The sequence below is a fragment of the Pollachius pollachius genome (genome assembly GCF_949987615.1).
Source record: "Pollachius pollachius genome assembly, chromosome: 16".
Classification (NCBI taxonomy): Eukaryota; Metazoa; Chordata; class Actinopteri; order Gadiformes; family Gadidae; genus Pollachius; species Pollachius pollachius.
In genome coordinates, this window is record NC_136949.1 from 11,339,611 (window position 1) to 11,353,656 (window position 14,046).

Sequence of the window (14,046 nt, forward strand, 5' to 3'; positions counted from 1 at the left end):
CAAGAAATACATGCATATCTTGTGTTCAAACACACAAATATTCAGACGCAAAACTGCATGTGTGGTTGCCAACGGCAACATTATGTTCTGAAACTGGTTGCTTGTTCCGTTTTGGATGTTATGCGTAGAAGCTATTTACCGTTTGGGGGGTTTTGTGAAAACAGTTATATCAACCTGTACTTAAACTAACCAATCACCAAAAAGAGAACTGGTAAACCTCTATTGATGCATTGCATGCCAAAATTACAATTATACTTTACTGCCTATTGAAGGTCACTGTGGTGAGCTATAGAAACCAAAGTGAAAAATTTACGTAGGCTACGCGTTCATCCGATCATCTTCTCTACAAGTTCAATTTTTTTTAAAGCAATACAGACATTAAATATTTATACATTAAGGTCAATATCAGTTTAACAACATTTTTCAATTTAGAAATACTAAATCTGGAACAGCTCAGGTCTGGAGCAAACATCGGCTGTATGTGCGTCTGGTCCTCCTCGCCTAGGGGGCAGCACAGCGATAATGTGTTACTCTGTTACTCCGGTATCCCTTCGATGCGATGAGGAGGTTCCCTTCCTGAACTAGTGAACACACAGAAGAGAAGTTGAGCAGACACAGGGAAAAGATACGACCTGGAGACTAGATAAAAGCACATCGACACCTGAATATACGTCAATCCATAACCTCGCTGTGTCTGCGAGGCTACATGCGCGGCCCCGGCGGAACCGCTTAAATCGAGTGGCGTGCACGCCAGGTGTCGGGCCAACCAGAGGGGAAAATGAAATTTACTTCATGCAGGTAACATCAGATGCCTATGTAATATTGAATTCACTCGGAACTTTCCATGGAATCACTCCTACATGTCTACGTTCATCTAAATGACAGTGCACCTTTGTTGACAAGTGGCCAGACGATCAGTATCACATGCTGCTTTGCAAGCGAACTCGTGTTATGTTTGTATCCTGAGATTTGATGATAATGTATCAAACATTCCCGATTTTCGTTTTTTTTAAATGGTTTATGTGTTTATGTATATGTCCGAGGCCGATCCCAGAAGGTGCTTCGTTGGCACGTTGATCTGTGAATCATGTGGAGACGGATTTGATTATTTATTAAGTTAACTTTCCTTCCTATCGTCGCGTGTTTCTGACACATGATGGTCTAAAATGACATCGGTTTATCACCAGAGTAAGTCAATGCAGTGCTCCTGTTGGTAAGTTGCCTCTCCGTTGCACTGTCCTACATTCCTCCATGTGACGGAGTGCTTGTCTCCCAAGAACACGCCGTGCCGCAGTGGGACTGCTGGTTCTGTGGTGGGGCCGCCCTGGCTGGAGTACAGTCCCACACAAAGAGGACCTGTGTGAGTCATGCAGCCAGGCAAGCAAGCCCCCCTGGGCGGAGCCCCTTGGCGTGAATGCTACACACACGCCACGACAGCAAGGAGCACATTTTTCTGTGCCACGGTTTCAGCTCAATGGTCTTAATATTGTATGCATAGGCTACTTCTTTGGACTCACGGTGTGCTACCTGCACATGCATCGGTTGACTGCATTCTCAAACCGCTTAACCTTCTTTTGTAAAAAGCTCTTTGTTCAATTGCTTTTACTTGAAAATCTTGTTTTCTTTTGAATTCTGATATTTCAATCACACAGTTGTTAGGGTTTGGAGTAGACCAAGAGATTTGTCACTTGGAACCAGTCATTCAAAATATTTTTTGAATATCTCCCCTGTACAAAGGTTGGTTACCAACTGCCATACCTGATTATTGATTTATAGTTTTAATTATCTACACATAGTGAAATGATGCATAACTATAGGTTGCATTACTATACCCTTAACTATAGGTTAAAGTTCACGCTGTTTCAAAGTTAAATTGAAAGAATGGGGGGCTACAAATGTTTGTTTTTTTGTAGTGTGTCAAGCACTCCAGAGCACTCTTTGGAGGGAGCAGTATCCATTTCAGTTACATTGGTCTGGACTGGAGGAGGAAGAGCGAGGCACTTCCAATAGAGGGATGTCCCTAACATGTTCCGGATGTTGACATGTCAAATTCTTCACCAACATCCACATTTATTCTAGTTGTCTGTTCTTGTTCTTGTCGTGTTCCTATTCGTCTCCCCCAGGGAACTGTTAACTGGCGTGCACGGTTAAGTAAGAGAGTGGAAATGGTCAAATGGTAGCCCCGGATCAAGGCTAAAACTCTCTTCTCTCAGCCCAGCTGTTGGTTCACGCCTGTCATAAGCTTTGACCCTACGACTAACTAGCGGTAATTCGTTTTTTGCTCTGTTTTGTGCGTCTTTTCCGAGCAGGCTGTGGCCAGCGCTGGCGCTCCTCCTCTCTTGGTCGGCGGCGGCGGCGGCGGCGGCGGTGGGCGAGGGGTCGTTCCTGGACGGCTGGCACGACGTGTGGCCCTTCCGCTTCCTGCTCAACATGCTGGGCTACTCCACCATCATCATCCCCGGCTACCTGCTCATCAAGTACTTCAAGCGCACCAACTACCAGGACACGGGTTAGAAGCGCCACATCACTCCCTGGTCCTATCAGAACGCGAGGCTACCGTTAGGGGGAGTGGGAAAGAGCTTTGAAAGAATGTCGTGCAGCTCTCCACTATAATCAGTGTCGATTTCTTTGTTGTTGAAGAAATGGTGCAACAGGTTTTGCGTCACAGAGACATTTTTGTTTGGTTGAAGGTAAAGGATTTAGCTTCAAGCTGTTTTTTTCCAATAAATTTAAATAAAAAACCCAAAAGCCAGCGACGTTTGCAGAGGCTCTGCCACCCCTATGCATTGTGCAGCCCGGTCACTGCCTGCGAGCTAACAGCAAACTAACAAACGGGCTTAACCAGACAACATGGCGAGTGCACCCCTGTCTGTGACTTGGTAAACTCCCCTCTCTGGTGCAGATCATCTTTTGAAAACTCTTTCCCGTTATGCCAACGGTAGTCTAAATGCGTTAAATCTGCGAACTTCCCCTTCAAATCTCTCCTGGATTAACACAGATGATAACGGGGCTTCTGTTGTGTTTGACTTCTTTCACGTTAGGTCACGGTATCTGTTACCCCATCATCAAGGCCTGCGTGTTCGGCAGTGAGACCAAGTCGGGTCTGCTGGACGAGGTGTCCAACGCGCCCAGGGTAGAGGTGGACTCTGGATCGCCCGTCAGACAGATGTTCAAGTTGGCCTTCTGTGCGGTTGGCCTTCAGGTCAGCTTGTTTTACCACACGCACCCTTATATACTCCCATGCCTCAGCCTACAACCAGCTATGGGGCCCATGGTGTGGTCACAAACGAAGGGCCAGTATCACATCCAGACTTACCTCGGCTCCACTGACTAGCTTTCCTGTCCTATTAGTGCTTTGACAGTGACATTTGAATATCTATCTGTATATGTGTTTTATAACAAAGGTATTATAGCAATGCAACTGTTTCTTAGCATTTAGGATAGGGCTGAACGATGAATCTAATTCAAACCGACATCAAGATGTAATAGAACGCGATTTGCAAATCACAAAGGCTGCGATAAAAACCCCCAAAACATTTATTCTTTTATTTTTTGATTTGTTTCTGTTACTGACTTGAGATCAGCAAGATTTGCTAATTCAATTCAATAGTTAAATAAAGATGTTATTATATCAATTAATCTCAACACATGGCCTTAAGGAAAGAGCTGCTCTTTTATAAGTTCACTGCTTCCAAAGTTGTGTTGGTCATGTTATAGAATGATTTATTGCTTGTTTAATGAATAATACAGAACATAAGGAACATAAAAAAGAAAAATCGCATACTAAATTGCAATATTGGTCGAAATAATCACAATTAGATTATTTCTCCAAATTGTTCAGCCCTACTGGTAATCTAGGAGCTGCTGTGAAAGTAAATCATGCAAAGAACGATGGAGGATCCAGCATGTCACCAGCGCTATAATAAAGCCCAACGTTGCCCCCCCCTCCCACTGCCGCAGGCCTCCTACCTGACGTGGGGCGTCCTGCAGGAGCGCGTGATGACCCGGTCCTACGGCGAGGCCCCGGCGGAGCAGGCGGTGGGGGAGCCGGACGCGGGCGGCGAGCGCTTCAACGACTCCCAGTTCCTGGTGTTCATGAACCGCATCCTGGCGCTCACGGTGTCGGGCCTCTGGTGCCTGACCATCAAGCAGCCGCGGCACGGCTCGCCGCTCTACAAGTACTCGTTCGCCTCGCTCTCCAACATCCTGAGCAGCTGGTGCCAGTACGAGGCGCTCAAGTACATCAGCTTCCCCACGCAGGTGCTGGCCAAGGCGTCCAAAGTCATCCCCGTCATGCTCATGGGCAAGATGGTGTCGCACAAGAGCTACGAGTACTGGGAGTACCTGACGGCGGCGCTCATCTCGGTGGGCGTGGGCATGTTCCTGCTGTCGAGCTCGGCGGCGCACCAGCCGTCCACGGTCACCACCTTCAGCGGCGCCGTCATCCTGGCGGGCTACATCGTGTTCGACAGCTTCACGTCCAACTGGCAGGACCACCTGTTCAAGTACAAGATGTCGTCGGTGCAGATGATGTTCGGCGTGAACCTCTTCTCGTGCCTGTTCGCCGTGGGCTCCCTGCTGGAGCAAGGCGCGCTGGTGGAGGCGCTGGCCTTCATGCACCGCCACCCGGACTTCGCGTGCCACGCGGCGCTGCTGTCGGTGTGCTCGGCGTGCGGCCAGCTCTTCATCTTCTACACCATCAACCAGTTTGGCGCGGCCGTGTTCACCATCATCATGACCCTGCGGCAGGCCATTGCCATCCTGCTGTCGTGCCTGCTCTACGGCCACGCCGTCACCTCCATGGGCGTGCTGGGCATCGGCGTGGTGTTCCTGGCGCTCTTCCTGCGGCTGTACGCGCGCAGCCGCGCCAAGGCCGGCCGCCGCTCGGCCATGCCGCCGGCGCAGAAGGTCTGAGGCGGGGCCTGGCGGCGGGGGGCCGGGGGGAGTGCGGAGGGGTTTCTTTGTTTTCGGTTTTCTGTTCTTTTTTTACCGAAATGAGAGCAGGGGCCATTTCTTCTCCTGTGGCCCCTTTGATTGTACGCGAGATGGTTTTAAAACTTGTAACCTGTATTTTTACATTTTTCTTTTTTCTTTTGAATCCGGTTTTATTTTATTCTATTCCAGGGTTGCATTATTTCTTTCTTTCGAGTAAAGACACTGAAAGGGATCCTGCAATTTTCGGTTTTTTGTCATTTTTTGAAGATGGCTCAAAGGGATTTATAAGACTTTACTTGCCGGTTGTCACTCATCTTCAGTGACTGTGAAGTTGGTCATCATAATGTGAGTGTGTTTTATGAAAGCATCATTATCCCACCCATCCCCTAAAGACTTGATGAAGGCACCAACAAAACCATCAACAATCAATTTCGAAGCTCTTCCTCGTTGGTGGTTTGGTACTGGGCTCGGTTTCGCCCGAGATGCTGTCGTTTCTATGTTGCGGTAACCTGGCAACCCCATGCCCATCAAACTTTTTGTGTTCCATCATGTTTACCGCGACACAAGTTCAGACCAGGAGGGATTGTAAGGAGAACGGGCACTACACGGTCCACATTGAAGGTACGGCCAGGAACAACTTCTACTAACTGTCTGGTCAAATTCGTTTTTTAATGTTTCTGTGACAAAGGAGGCCTGTTTCAAGAAAGTAGCAAATAAAAGGAGAAAAAGTTACACAACACTTGAATAAATGTCAAATATGGTCCCTTAACGCATACAAATATTTGTAGATAGATAATCCCACCCTCCTCCTATATACATAAGGTGTCATTTCACAGTGAGGCTCAACCTCAAGGCCAAAAAAAAAAAAGAATGTTAGTTATAACATGTTTCAAAGAGAAAGATCATTCCAGTGCTAGGAATAATTCAATGTAGGAATTGTCTGCACCTGCACTTGTACTGGTAGATTTGCAAAGAAAACAACGCGAAGTCTAGCGAATCACCTCAATAAGAGCCTTCTATGGAGATCAGAGAAGCAGTCTCTTTGTTATGTCTTGTCTGCCTGACTCTTCCTTCTCCAATATCACTTATTCTATGATTTAATGGGCCTTCTTACAAACACTTGGGTATGTGGATGGATTTAAAAACAAAAGCCTTTGTTAATTGAAAACAACATGATTGAAGTGTGTGTGTGTGTGTGTGTGTGTGTGTGTGTGTGTTGGTGCGAGAACAAAAAACGGTGGATACTTTGCTCCTTTTTGTGTTTATATTATTTGTGTATTTACCCAAGTAACTGGATTAATAATAAATACAATAAGTTAACTATAAGGTGTATAGCGGTGGTGGTTTTTATATTTAATGCGTACCGAATGTGATGTGTCTTATCCGACCCCCTGGTTTCCACTGGGGGCGCCTTCTGAAAGGTTGTGACCTTTTTCAGTTATTTATTTTAGCCTCTGCTTACAACTCGACAGGAAAGTGTTTGTTGTCATCACCCCATTCATCACAAACCCTTTAGCGTCTCCAGCTGCGGGGAATCAAGAGGAGTTCGTAGGCAGAGTAGCCTTGACTCATAACGGGAGATGGCTTACAATCATACCCTGATCATATCAGTCAGAAACACTACTCGCCCATTGGACGCCCCCACACACGCTCACACATAAACCATGGTTTACACATCACCCACCTCACTTTTAGGAAGGATCGGGGGCAGAGGGCGAATGGGCATCCCCTCTGAGCTCATTTCGCATCACCCTACACACGAGTGATACTAACTAGTCTCCTAGAGGCGCAACGACATACCCACCCCCATGCCCACCGCTCTATAGCAAGTACGAAACCATGCTGTAAAACGGTATTTAACATGAGGTTGATGTCAACTGACAAATCCGAGACCTACAGAACATATGGGTTAATGATCTGACTATCTCAATGTTTATTGACACACCAAAAGGTTAACCATTACTTCAAAGACTTCGACCCAGTCTCGAATTACAAGAAGATCTTTGTTACAAGGCCATTGAGTGTATGTTGTCTGCTGAGTTGTAATAAGGGTTGTAAAAGGGCTGGATATTTTTCTGGTATATTGTGTGTGTGTGTGTGTGTGTGATGCTAGCTACTGAGAAACCACCAGCGTTCACCCGGTGTGTTGAAGGATGATAAAGATTAATACACTGGACCACTTTGAAGTGCACCGCCGCCTCCAAACCATCTATATAATATACATAGATGTAAATGCCAACCTTATTATGGTGTGTATTTTTGATATACAGCGATCTATACATCTGTCTTTATGTCTCTTCCAGGGTCATATTAAGGGGGTACATCTCTCAGTAGCTATTTTACCAAACAGAATCGCTTCCCTCTCTCTTCTCATTGGAGTCATGGACTGCAGTACCAACAAGACCCATGTTTGCCAAGTTTAAACACCCTGGACTACTTCACCCACAACCCCACAATTCCCCCAAAAAATATAATTTGTACTGTACTAAAATACATGAATTAATGTTGTGAACTTCTGGTGTGGTTTGATCTTCCACTCCAGATTGGGTAACTTATGAACTATATCTGGATAAAGTAAAGCTGCTGTCTGAAAAAGTGTGTTAATCAGTTAGAGATAAATATTAGCTTTTTAAAGAAGAAAAATGTATTTCTCAGAATACATTTTTGTGTACCGTAATAGTTTATTCTCTTGGACCGTTTCCATCTATGGAAATACCTGTAATTATGTTACCATGATGGTCATGTCTTCCTAAAAACCCAGAATGTGGGTTTATGAGCATCATATCTCAAACATCTGTTGTATGCATGGGAAAGCCGAAGATGGTCATTGTGAGCTTGGGCCACACCCAGTTATCTATTTACCAGCTTGTGTGGATAGTCGATCCGTCCGTTATTCAGATGAAAGCCTTTGAATCTTGTTTACTGAAACAGCGCCCAAAAAACCTGACACGTGTCAGGTTACGTTATGTACACTAAAATCTAAAAAGCCTCTTCTCCAAACCAGATAAGCATTGGTCACAGAAGCCAAACAAGCCGCCGGTTTCAAACCAGGATGTTTTGGTTCATCTCCCTTAGAACGCCTGTTTAGGACTAGCCTCATGTGAACATGCAGGCTGTGATGGGTGAATCCACATTAATCATGGAAAGTAGGTTAATGGACAAAGGAAATGTAGAGCCCATTGTCCATTTAACGAATTAGCCCCCTTCCTGGCATACGGTATGGTATTGATATGCACATGGTACTAAGATACAAGTCATCATGGCAGTTTATTTATATGCCCCTTATCCATGTTTTAAGGGACATTTTGCCGGTTTAACTTTACTGCCACCTACTGGTGGATTCTAAGCAATTCACTGCTCAAGATTTATGGGAGAGTCATTGATTTCAGTCACACTGACAGAAAGGCAGACAAGATTTAGGGTATTACATCTTTTAATTTTTTCCAAAACAAAGACTGAATACAGACAAGCCTGAACTCAGGCAAAGGAATCTTGCAGTCCACTCATGCAACTGTAGCACATGAACTGATCCACCGGACCCCTTTCCACCATGGAATGTCCATTCCCCATGTTCACACATCGACCCGGCCAGTAATCAAACTCAGTGCAACAGGGTACTGGTTAAAATGTGTTTGTCACCATTAACTTTTATATTGAGCAAAAAGGAAAAATGTCTGGGATAGACAATGTCCACTGGACAACAGGAGTTAAACTTTCTTAGAACCAAAGATATGACCATGTTTCCCAGTAAGATGTACAATTGAAAAGGTGAGGCTAAAGGCTTGGACCCAAGCGTTGCTTTAGTCCACCTCCTCCATGCGCGACGCATCGTCTTCTCCTTCTAGTGGGGGGAGCACATCGGGGGCGGGGGCGGAGGTGGGCTCTTCAGCGGGCACGTCGTCATCGTCGATACCTAAAGATGGATAGAGGAGGTGGGTTAGGCTGGATGCATATCAAGTTACTGCAGCCCATGGAATCGGGTACAAGGACCACTGGGGTAGCAAACCGGTGCCACTAGTCAGGATGCACGCCGCGGCTGTTACGCTAGAGCAAGCTCACCCAGGCCAAGTTTGATCATCCTGTAGATGCGGTTGGAGTGGGTCTGGGGGTCGTCCAGGGAGAAGCCGGAGGACAGCAGGGCGGTCTCGAACAGCAGGATGACCAGGTCCTTCACAGCCTTGTCGTTCTTGTCGACGTCGGCCTTCTGCCTGAGGGTTTCCACGATGGGATGATCGGGGTTGATCTCCAGGTGCTTCTTGGCCATCATGTAGCCCATGGTGGAGTTGTCTCTGAGGGCCTGGGCCTTCATGATCCTCTCCATGTTGGCCGTCCAGCCGTATGTGCTGGTGACGATGCAGCAAGGCGATGAAACCAGTCTGTTGGACACGGTCACCTGTAGGTGGCAGCAAACAGCACATTGTCAGAAAGGTCCTTCAGACAGACTATTAGATGTATTCTTAACGCATCAAGGAGCTCCAATGTGAGTGAAGCATGCAGGTGAGTAATGTTATGTCACACACAGACAGTGTCTGCTAGTCAAATACCATGAAGTCTTAGTAGAGTTACTGCAAAAACCAAAACATCTCCAAGCCTTGTTAATGACCAACATGGTACAACAAAAACCAAACAGCAAGTTCACATCCTTAAAGTCAGAAATAGTTTCTATGCTACTCATTTGCTTTCAAAAATGCGTTTCCATCTTCCACGTGCGATCTACCATCTTCGACGCAACGCTTTCACACAAATCCCAAACCATTTGGATGACCACACTAACTCACCAACATCAAATGATATTTTAGGACACCTGTTGCCAAATAAGACATTGTCAATTGTATCAAGGTTTTTAAGTCATTTATATCAACGCATTGATCTTTTCAAAACGTCACATTGCTGACCTTCTCCACTTTCTTGTCCAGAATCTCCTTCATGAGCTTGCAGAGGTTCTCAAACTTGGTCTTATCGTCCTCCATCTTCTTCTTCTCCTCCTCATCCTCTGGGAGCTCCAGACCTTCTTTGGTGACAGAGACCAGGCTCTTGCCATCAAACTCCTTCAGCTGCTGAACGCAGTACTCGTCGATGGGCTCCGTCATGTACAGGACCTCGAAACCACGCTTGCGCACCCGCTCCACAAAGGCCGAGTTGGCAACCTGGTCCTTGCTCTCACCTTATGGAAAGAATTAGGACAATTAGACTTCATGATTTTACATCAAGTAGTAAGGTGGAGTCAAATTAATGTCTTGCAAAAGTTGGATTCTAGTTTTGCACAAGTAGAGGCAGACCCACCAGTGATGTAGTAGATGGACTTCTGGTTCTCCTTCATGCGTGTGAGGTACTCCGTGAGGGAGGTCATCTCATCCCCAGACTGAGAGCTGTGGTAACGGAGAAGCTCAGAGAGCTTCTTGCGGTTCTGGGAGTCTTCGTGGATTCCAAGCTATAAACAAAATCAGGGAACTCATTAAAAAAAATTGAGACGCAAAGTAAATGACAATGTGGTGTTCGGGACAAAGCATTTTCTCCCCAGGACGAATGCTTTCAAAATTTTGCCATTCCTACCTTCAGATTCTTTGAGAAGCCATCGTAGAACTTCTTGTAGTTCTCCTTGTCGTCAGCCAGTTCAGCGAAAAGCTCCAGACACTTCTTGACAATGTTCTTGCGGATGACCTTAAGGATCTTGCTCTGCTGCAGCATCTCCCTGGAGATGTTGAGGGGCAGATCCTCAGAGTCCACCACACCACGAACAAAGTCTGCAAGGGAAACAAATGGTCTAATTTAAACAGGCACATTACGTTTACAATAAGGGCCACCACAACGCTTAAGGTTGGCAACAGGTCCAGCCACATCGGTAACACAGGAGCGTCCAACTTACTCAGGTACTCTGGGATGAGCTCCTCACAGCTGTCCATGATGAAGACCCTCCTGACGTAAAGCTTGATGTTGTTCTTCTTCTTCTTGTTCTCAAAGAGGTCGAAGGGGGCACGACGGGGAATGAAGAGCAGGGCTCTGAACTCAAGCTGTCCTTCCACTGAGAAGTGCTGTGAAAAAGGAAAAAAAGTTTAGTCCCCCCACATAAAAAAACATTTTGATTTAATGCCACCTGACTTGTTGAATACTTATGAACACATGCATAATCCAGTGCAGGCAGTTACCTTGACGGCAAGATGATCCTCCCAGTCATTGGTCAGGCTCTTGTAGAACTCTCCATACTCCTCGTTGGTGATGTCGTCTGGGTTCCTGGTCCAGATGGGCTTGGTCTTGTTCAGCTCCTCCTGGTCGATGTACTTCTCCTTGATCTTCTTCTTCTTCTTCTTGTCCTTGTCCTTGGAGTCTTCCTCGTCATCTGAGCCTACATCCTCAATCTTTGGCTTGTCCTCACCTTCCTCCTTTTCTTCCTTCTCCTTCTCCTCTGGCTTCTCCTCCTCTGCCTCATCGTCACTGATCTCCTTCTCGCGCTCCTTCTCCACCTATGGTAAAGCACAACAAGGTCCTTTCATTTTTAAAGGGTGCGTGTCAAATAAACATAGCTTCAACACATGCAGACATCCTAGCACACTCCTGTAGCAGATAAAAACCACCATCAGTAGGCATGTGATCTTCTACTTACGAACAAGGTGATGGGATATCCGATGAACTGGGAGTGCTTCTTGATCACTTCCTTGACTCTCTTCTCCTCAATGTACTCTGTCTGGTCCTCCTTCAGGTGCAGGATCACCCGAGTTCCACGGCCAATGGGCTCACCTGAGAACATCATTCAGGATGGCTTAATAACAGATTTTTGGAATAACTTCAATTTGAGATCCTTATAAAATAACTGGTTTAAATTAAATAAGTAGAGATGTGAACCTACCACTGTCCACCTTGACTGTGAAAGAGCCTCCAGCTGAGGACTCCCAGATGTATTGTTCATCATCATTATGTTTGGTGATGACAACCACTTTTTCAGCAACCAGGTAGGCAGAGTAGAAACCCACACCAAACTGACCAATCATGGAGATGTCAGCTCCAGCCTAAAAGAAAAATGCATGCAAGAAGTTGAAAATCAAAGAACATTTGTTCCTTTTTAAATGAATTTTAAATTTCCCTCATTAACCGTCTATTTCTGCTATACCTGCTAGCTGTAGCAGCAATAGCAAAGCTTTCCAACACAACGGTTATCAGGAAAACTTGGTAGACCGGTCGCTCTCATACCTGAAGAGCCTCCATGAAGGCCTTGGTGCCAGATTTGGCGATGGTTCCAAGGTTATTGATGAGGTCAGCTTTAGTCATGCCAATTCCAGTATCAATCAGGGTTAGGGTACGTGCAGCCACATCGGGGATGACGTCTATCTTCAACTCTTTTCCGTCGTCCAGTTTGGTGGGGTCAGTCAAACTTTCATAACGGATTTTGTCCAAAGCCTAAAAGTGAATAATTGTTGATTGAGAACATTGTTATGGATGAGGGGACATATACCTTCCATCCCTCAGAGAGCCAAGTTTAATTAAAAAGAGCTCTATAAAAGCAATTAATTATTAAAGACAAAATGGTGAACTTAATCTGCAGAGGCCAAAGAACATGAATTGTATTAATTTCCCACCCTATCAAGTCCGGTTTTAAAAGTAAAAATTCACTCATCAACTTACATCAGAGGCATTGGAGATCAACTCCCTAAGGAAGATCTCCTTGTTGGAATAGAAGGTGTTAATAATCAGGGACATAAGCTGGGCGATCTCTGCCTGGAAGGCAAAGGTCTCCGGCTCCTCTTCTTGGCGCATATCTTCAGGCATCTGAAAAGTGACAATAGGAGACCAGTTAATACCCAATATATGAACACATGCAAATTCAATATATTAGCAGACTACGGTTGGCCCATACCGGGAACACTTGCTGAACAGGAACCATAAACCAAACATGGCGCCGTCACATAGACAATGGAGGCTACAAGCACGTGTCGGGCGAGACGCATCGTGAAATATAACATCCTCGAGTTTTTCCTGGTGTCCGGAATCAAAAGCCATAGCGCGGTACATCAGTCCGAAGTTAAACGACCGCCGACCACGGATAAAAGTCAGTTTCATGGGCAAATTCGGAGAAATCACAATTTAATGAAATTTATAACTAATTTTAACTACCAAAAACCCGGTGGTACCATTCATAATTTAAGAACTTACACGAAAGAAGCCTTATGAGAATGGGCCGAGTGTTACACTAGCGGCCATTTACCATGATGGGAGAACCGGGGGGGTTAGGATATTAAAATGGAGACTACCATGGATTCCTCCCTAGTCAATTCATTTATTTAACCCCAAGCTGAACCAGCCATACCGCAGGATTTCTCTAAATTAAAATTAGAAAATGTAGTAATAGTCTGTAATGTCGATTAAAAAAACAAGGTAAAATATTAAACCATACATGGGTTAAAAAGAGATGCATGGCCCAATAAAGCCATTAGCACAGTCATCCTGGTCACACCTGCTTTGACGCAGGGCCGAGATGCACATAAGCACAACTGTGAAAATGGTGTGTGCAATGATGTTCAGCCTTCTCAAAACCGTGCGAATACAAAACGCATAAACCACCGTTTAGCGACAAGGAAATGCCGTTATTTAGGGAAAATGGGTAATGGCGGTGCTAACACAATGTCGTGACTAGCGATGAAATGGAAAAACACTAATATTTAGCTTTTTAAAGCAAAACGGCGATTGGAAAAAAGCGTCAATAATACGGCTGATATAACTACTACTGAAAGTGTAACATTTATTCACATACCTTGATTGTTTCGTTGACTTTTTCTTGAATAAAATGCCACCAATACAAAATCCCTGCTGCACTCCAACGCAGGAAGATAGAAAGGGACTTCCGTTTTAAAAGACCGATTTCTTTATAACCATGCGTTTTCAACGTGCGACTGTATCCCTCCGCACTCATAACTGCAGTTACTCCTGAGTAAAGTATATTGTTTCCAACTAAAATATGCACTTTCGGTGAACATAATTGTCACACTTAGTAACATTCATACATATTTAAATGAATCTAGTTACTAATTGTAATAGTATGTTTGTGCACGTGTTATATGTAATAACATAATGCTGAGCATCTTTTAATGGTTTCAAACGAGACATCCTTGATTGGTTATA

At 45.1% G+C, this 14,046-nt stretch overlaps 2 protein-coding genes across 2 annotated transcripts; one reads left to right on the plus strand and one right to left on the minus strand.

The window, feature by feature from the left end:
• Window positions 1–555: 555 nt before the first annotated feature.
• slc35b2 (solute carrier family 35 member B2) lies at window positions 556–6,267 on the plus strand. Its single transcript, XM_079753328.1, has 4 exons — window positions 556–798; window positions 2,310–2,509; window positions 3,042–3,202; window positions 3,961–6,267. The coding sequence occupies exons 1-4, from the start codon at window positions 779–781 to the stop codon at window positions 4,912–4,914; spliced, it is 1,335 nt and encodes a 444-aa protein (XP_079609454.1). The 5' UTR covers window positions 556–778; the 3' UTR covers window positions 4,915–6,267.
• Window positions 6,268–8,350: 2,083 nt separating this feature from the next.
• hsp90ab1 (heat shock protein 90, alpha (cytosolic), class B member 1) lies at window positions 8,351–13,785 on the minus strand. The gene is made up of 12 exons (XM_079753271.1): window positions 13,679–13,785; window positions 12,553–12,696; window positions 12,121–12,327; window positions 11,780–11,939; window positions 11,537–11,670; window positions 11,082–11,396; window positions 10,802–10,967; window positions 10,489–10,679; window positions 10,219–10,366; window positions 9,831–10,099; window positions 8,995–9,328; window positions 8,351–8,848 (listed from the first exon to the last, which is right to left on the minus strand). The coding sequence occupies exons 2-12, from the start codon at window positions 12,694–12,696 to the stop codon at window positions 8,736–8,738; spliced, it is 2,181 nt and encodes a 726-aa protein (XP_079609397.1). The 5' UTR covers window positions 13,679–13,785; the 3' UTR covers window positions 8,351–8,735.
• Window positions 13,786–14,046: the final 261 nt, after the last annotated feature.